Source organism: Dromiciops gliroides, chromosome 1 (assembly GCF_019393635.1).
Source record: "Dromiciops gliroides isolate mDroGli1 chromosome 1, mDroGli1.pri, whole genome shotgun sequence".
NCBI lineage: Eukaryota > Metazoa > Chordata > Mammalia > Microbiotheria > Microbiotheriidae > Dromiciops > Dromiciops gliroides.
This window is the reverse complement of record NC_057861.1, coordinates 647,839,376-647,846,445: the sequence shown is the minus strand read 5'-3', so window position 1 is coordinate 647,846,445 and position 7,070 is coordinate 647,839,376. Positions and strand designations below refer to the sequence as shown.

The 7,070-nt window shown below is 37.5% G+C and overlaps 1 protein-coding gene across 1 annotated transcript; it reads left to right on the top strand.

Annotated features, from left to right (window-relative positions):
- Positions 1-3,489: 3,489 nt before the first annotated feature.
- Positions 3,490-4,136, top strand: LOC122753204 (S-methyl-5'-thioadenosine phosphorylase-like). The gene is made up of 2 exons (XM_044000436.1): positions 3,490-3,516; positions 3,555-4,136. The coding sequence occupies exons 1-2, from the start codon at positions 3,490-3,492 to the stop codon at positions 4,134-4,136; spliced, it is 609 nt and encodes a 202-aa protein (XP_043856371.1).
- Positions 4,137-7,070: the final 2,934 nt, after the last annotated feature.

Below are 7,070 nucleotides of genomic sequence, written 5' to 3'. Positions count from 1 at the left end.
TGTATCCCTCTTCTTCCATTCCCTCTTCTTTCTCCTGGTTGATCTTGTGCTGTCTTTGCCTTATGTGGATGATAAATTAAAGTTTATTTCCTCAGGTGTAAAAAACAAACAAAGAAACAAAAAACTAATCATTTCCAAGATACTTTCTCTAATAAAATGTAAAAACTTAATAAAATCATAAACTTACAAAAAATCCATGCCCTTCTTTTCATTTTGCTATGACTTCTTTTATTACTGCCAGATTCTTTTCAATTCAATATTTATTGGGCAGTAGTAAGACAAAGGAAAAACAAACATGGTACTTGGGAAAGAATACTAAACTTGCTGGGATGGAACCTAAGTTTGAATCCCAACTCTGCTACTTGCTACCTATGTGACCTTGGACAAGTCACAAGTTCTAAGTCTATTATCATGGAAAACATTCTACCATGGAGAAAACTAAGCCCTACGTTATGCTTTAAGTTTCAGGACAGCCATACATACACACATGCATACATACATGCATAAATTCATACATGGATAAACACATACATATACACACACACACACACACATATATATATATATATATTTGCTTTTATATATAAATTTTAGCTTTGCAACAAATCTATGAGAATAGGAAGGCATGTAGTTACATTTTTATTTTATAGATGAGAAACTGAGGCAAGGGCATTATGTGAGCTTCCTTAGGTTACATATCTGGCAATTGACAAGTTTAGGGTGTGAACCTGAAATTTCTGAATCCATAACTTTATGAATAACTAAACTGATTCCAGATGCAAATGTCTGCGGGTCTCATGCTCAACATATTTTTTTTTCTTTCAAACAGTGGATTGAAAGGGAGCTTTGTACAACTGTATCAGTATCTTCCCATCTGATCCAAAATGTAATTTTGTGGTAAATAAGTGCTTTAGTTAGCCCAGATAAGACACTATATGGTATATCAGTAAGGTCTTCCTCTGTGCTATATTTAATTTTAGGTTGACTGAGAAACTGAAGAGTGTCAAATGATTCTGCCACAGTTACTAAACAAGTCAACAACTTAGCTGATATTTTATACCTGGAATTTGCTCTCCCTTCATTTTTTTTTCTTTCCATGTCTAGTTTTTGTGAAGGAGTAGATAAAATTCACTATAATTTCCTCTGAGTCGAATTACAGTTCCAGTGCCAACTTGTCGGGCTTTTAATAATATCTGCCTTAAAGGCATTTAATCTTCCTCTCTAATGATTATTTTTTTAATGTCACCCACAAAATACTTCTCTTATGAAGTGTATTTTTTTTGGTCTCTTCTTATCTTCCCTTTTAAAAAAGTACAATGTAGGAATTATTGTTTCTGTGATCTTTTCAAAGGTCTGATTTTCTTTGGAATTTACTATTCAATGTTTGTATAGATCATTTTCATAAAATACTTAACGATGGGAAAGAAGGTATAATGGCACAAGTTACAGGTGCTCTCCTAGCCATGTATTATTATTAATTATTTGTAATCATAAAGTCTGTTTTTTCCCACATGATAAGTATTCTCTCCTCCCTCACATACCTTGAGATCATTCTATTCATAAAATCAAAATTGTGTTGCTATGAGTAAGGACTTCCTCTAAATATTCTATCTCTTGAAGTTCATTTTTCTATCTTTGTATCATTTTTATTTCCTTCAGAAGCTCATTGAGCACTATGAATGTAGCATCCATGTGATGGTTATATCCTTGATGGTAAAATCAAACAAAGAACAAACAAAAGTTCACTTTAGAAAAAAAATTTACAGCCCCCTGCAGCTTAGTTTTACTTTTTAAAAAATTAGAGTAAACAGAATTTAATGGCTTTACATAAATTCAATTTAAAAAAATAGATGCCTTACATTTTTTATGTGTGTACTATGTACAAAGTATCATGGTAGTTTTTGGGGATATAACAAAAATGAAATAATCCCTATCCTAAGGAGCTTGCATAAAACAAAAATTTGTCAATGTGTAGATCTACAGTATTTAGATGTCAAAGGAATCTTAGAAATTAATTAGGCTTTTAGAGGGGCGGAGCCAAGATGGCAGAGATAAGCCAGCAAGGTACATAAGCTCTCCTGTGGTTCCCTCAAAAAGAACATTCAAACAAGCCTCTAAACGAATTCTGAAACTACAGAAACTACAAAATGAGAAAGAGACACAATCTTCCAACCTGAAATAATTTAGCGGACGTCAGGAAAGGTCATTCTGACTCTAGCAAAAGGGTGGCATATCACACCTCAGCACGGCACAGCTTGGAGGGGGTCAGGACAAGTCAGCTGGAAGCTCTAGGACACAGCTGAGCAACTGAGGTCCCTTCATCCTGGCTCAGCAAGCTGGTGGTGCAGCAGGTAAGTGATGAGATCTACCACCACCAACTGAGAGGGCATGCTGCCAGCTTGAAGGCCACCCACAGGACAGGCAGGACCAGCACTGGCCATCCAAGCACAACTGGAGCAAGCACAGTTAGCAAGCCCAGGACAATGAGAAATCCACAAACCATAGAGGCCTCAGAGTAGAAAGCCAGTGACATAGCCCCTATCCCCCAGCACAAGAAGCTTGAAATGGAAAAGGAGGTACATAATCCAACCAAAGAAAACAGTGCCTTAAAAATCTGAATTGGACAGATGGAAACTAATGACTTCTTGAGACACCAGGAATCAGTCAAACAGAATCAAAAGAATGAAAAAATAGAAGGAAATATGAAATACATTGTTGGAAAGACAACTGATATGGAAAATAGATCCAAAAAAGACAATTTGAGAATTACTGGACCACCTGAAAGCCATGATCAGAAAAGGATTCTAGACACCATATTTCAGGAAATTATCAAGGAGAACTGCTCTGATATGGAATCAGAGGATAAAATCATCATTAAAATAATCTACCCACAAAATAAATAAGAAAGAAATTAAAGAGGTGAATAGAATATTAGAAAAGTTAGACATGGTAGATGTCTGGAGAAAATTGAATGGGGATAGAAAGGAATATACCTTTTTTCTCAGCAGTACATGGCACATGTTCAAAAATTGACCATGTATGAGGGCACAAAAACTTCATAGTCAAATGTAAAAAGACAGAAATAGTAAAAAGCATCCTTCTCAGATCATGATACAATAAAAAATTACATGTAATAAAGAGCCATGGAAAGGTAGAGTGAAAATTAATTGGAAACTAAATAATTTCATTCTAAAGAATGAATAGATCAAACAACAAATCAGAAAAACAATCAATAACTTCATCCAAGAGAAGGACAATAATGAGATAAGATACCAAAATCTATGGGATGTAGCCAAAGTAGTGCTTAGGGGAAATTTTATATCTCTAAATTCTTACATGAATAAAAAAGAGAAAGAGGAGATCAATGCATGCAACTAAAAAAGGTAGAAAATAAGAAATTAAAAATCCCCAATTAGGGGCCTGCAGTCCATATGTTGTTTGCATGTTCTGGGCCTTCCCTGCTCTCTCTGGCCCAGCCCTCCTGCAAACATGGCCTCTGCAGCTGCTGCCCCGCCTGTGAAGTTCCAGATTTTTTTCCTTGTTCCCTTCCTAAGAAGATTGGCATTATGGGTAGAATTGGTCTAGATAATCCTGAAATTTTAGAAGGAAGAACTGAAAAATATTTTGATATACCATATGACAAGCCATCAGATGCCTTAATTTTGGGTAAAATAAAAAATGTTGACTGCGTCCTACTTGCAAGGCATGTCAGGCTGCATACCATAATGCCTTCAAATATCAACTTTCAAGCAAACACTTGGGAATTAAAGGAAGAGGGATGCACTCACATTATAGTGACTACTGCATGTGGTTCTTTAAGGGAAGAAATTCAACCTGGAGACATTGTTATAATTGACCAGTTTATTGACAAGACAACCCAAAGACCTCAAACCTTCTATGATGGAAGCCATGCCTGCTCTGGAGGAGTGTCTCACATTCCAATGCCTGAGCCATTTTGCTCCAAAATGAGAGAGGTTTCAGTTGAGGATGTCATGAAGAATCTGAAAGAAAATTCAAATAAAGCCACAGTTTACTTTTTTACTGAAATACCACAGATCAGGTCAATGGAATGGACAGAATCACTGTGCAACATGAAACATGTGGTCCAGTTTTCCATTATTTTACTAAGACACTGAAATGGTGTGGATACTCAAGAGGAGCAGAAGAGATCCCCTTTCCAATAATTTCCAGAATGAGGGGGGCAGAGCCAAGATGGTGGAGAGGAATCCGCAAGCTGCCTGAGCTCTCCTTCTGTTCCCTCAAAAAGAACATTAAACCAAGCCTCTGGATGGATTCTGAAAATACAGAACCTGCAAAGAGACAGAGAGACATAGTCTTCCAACCAGAGATAATTTATAAGACTTCAGGAAAGGTTGGTCTGACTCAGGCCAAAGGGAGGCACAGCTCAGGGCAGCAGCCCAGTGCCAAGGAGATCTGAGCAAGTAAGCAGGAAGCTACAGGCCACAGCCAAACAACTGAGGCCCCTGGATCCTGGCTCAAAAATCTGGTGGCCCAGCAGGACAGTGGCAAAACCTACCTGCACCATCCAAGAAGACAAGTTGCCAGCTGGAGGTCCACAAACAAGATAGGCATGACTAGGCCCACTGATCTTAGCACACTCAGCAGGAAGTGCAGGGCAGGCAAAGTGAACACACCATAAAGGCCTCAGTGTAAAAAGCTGGTAAGATAGCACCTATACCCCTGCACAAGAAGCCCAGAACAGGGACCCTGGTGCCCCAAGAGCAGACCTCAACTTAAAAAATAAATAAGTAAGCTTCAATAATGAGTAAGAAGCAAAAAAGAGCCCTCTCCATTGAGAGATTCCGTATCAAGAGGGAAGAAGCAAACACAAACTCAGATAAGGACAATACCCTCAAACTGCCTACATGTGAAGCCTCACCAGGGAAGGTGAATTGGTCTCAAGATCAAAAACCCTTCCTGGAAGAGCTCAAAAAGGATTTTAAAAATCAATTGAAGGGGCAGCTAGGTGGCTCAGTGGATAAAGCACCGGCCCTGGACTCAGGAGTACATGAGTTCAAATCCGGCCTTGGACACTTGACACTTACTAGCTGTGTGACTCTGGGCAAGTCAATTAACCCCCATTGCCCCGCAAAAAAAAAAATCAATTGAGAGAGGTAGAAGAAAAAATGGGGAAAGAAATGAAAGCAAAACAAGAAAACTATGAAAAAAGAATCAGCAGCTTGGAAAAGGAAGCAAAAAGATTGACTGCAGAAAACAATTCGTTAAAAAATTCACCTGGCCAAATGGAAAAAAAAGGTACATAATTTCACTGAAGAAAACAATGCCTTAAAAATTCATTTGGCCAAATGGAAAAAAAAAGGTGCATAATCTCACTGAAGTAAACAATTCCTTAAAAATTAAAATTGGACATTTGGAAGATAAGGAATGCATGAGACACCAGGAATCAGTCAAGCAGAATCAAAAGAATGAAAAAATAGAAGAAAATGTGAAATAGTTCATTAGAAAGAAAACTGACCTGGAAAACAGATCTAGGAGAGACAATTTGAGAATCATTGGACTGCCTGAAAGCCATGGCCAGAAAAAGAATCTAGACACCATATTCCAGGAAATTATTAAGGAGAACTGCCCTGATATTATGGAATCAGAGGTCCTGAAAGAGACCCCAAAAGGAAAACTCCAAGGAAAATTGTAGCCAAATTCCAGAATTATCAGGTAAAGGAGAAAATACTCCAAGGAGCCAGAAAGAAGCAATTTAAATATTATGGAGCCACAGTCAGGATTGGCCAGGACCTGGCAGCTTCAACATTAAAGGACTGCAAGGCTTGGAATATGATATTCTAAAAGGCAAAGGAGCTTGAATTGCAGCCAAGAATCTATTACCCAGCAAAGCTGAGCATTCTCTTTCAGGGGAAAAGATGGAAATTCAATGACATTGGGGATATTCAATGTTTCCTGATGAAAAGACCAGAACTAAATAGAAAATTCAATCCTAACATACAAGACTCAAGAGAAGTTTAAAAAGGTAAACAGAGGGAAAAAAAAGTTACTCAATTAGGTTAAACTGTTTACATCCCTACACGGGAAGATAATACTCATAACTCTTAAGAACTGTAAATGTATTTGCGTAGAGAGAAGGACTTTACACAGAGGGTATAAATATAAATAGTCTTTGACATGATGATACAAAGAAAATGAAGGGGTTAAAAAGGGAGTCTATGGGATGGAGACGAAAGGGGAGGTGGAATGGGGTGAATTACATCATAGGAAGAGGTTTAAAAAAAGAACTATTACAATAGAGGCAAAGAAAGGAGGGGTGAACATTGTTTCAACCCTAATCTCATTAGATTTGATTCAAATAGGGAATAACATATGCGTTTATTGGGATAAAAAAACTTAGCTCATTCTTTAGGGAAGTAAAAGGGGAAGGGAAAGGGGGAGATAGATAGAAGACAGGACAAAAGCAAGTGAGAAAAGGGTAAAGAAAAGGGAGGGGTGATAAAAAGGGAGGGCAGATTGGGGGAGGCAGGGGTAAGAAGCAAAACATCAGTGAGGAGGAATAGGGTGAAAGAAGGGGGAAAAAGTACAAAGGGGGTAAATTGAATGGAGGGGAATAGACAGTAATAATAACTGTGAATGTGAATGGGATGAACTCTGCTATAAAATGGAAGTGAATTGCAGAGTAGATTAAAAACCAGAATTCTACGATATGCTGTTTACAAGAAACACATTTGAAGCAGAGAGATATATACACTGAGTAAAGGTAAAAGACTGGAGCAGAATATATTATGCTTCAGCTAAAGTAAAAAAAAAAAAAAACAGGGGTAGCAATCCTTATCTCAGACAAAGCACAGGCAAAAATAAATCTTATTAAAAGAGATAACGAAGGAAACTACATCTTGCTTAAAGGTACTATAGATAATGTAGTAATATCAATATTAAATATATATGCACCAAGTGGTATAGCATCCAAATTCTTAGAGGAGAAGTTAAATAAGTTACAAGGGGAATTAGACAGTAATACTATACTAGTGGGGGATCTGAATCTCCCCCTCTCAGAATTAGATAAATCTACCCCAAAAATAAATAAG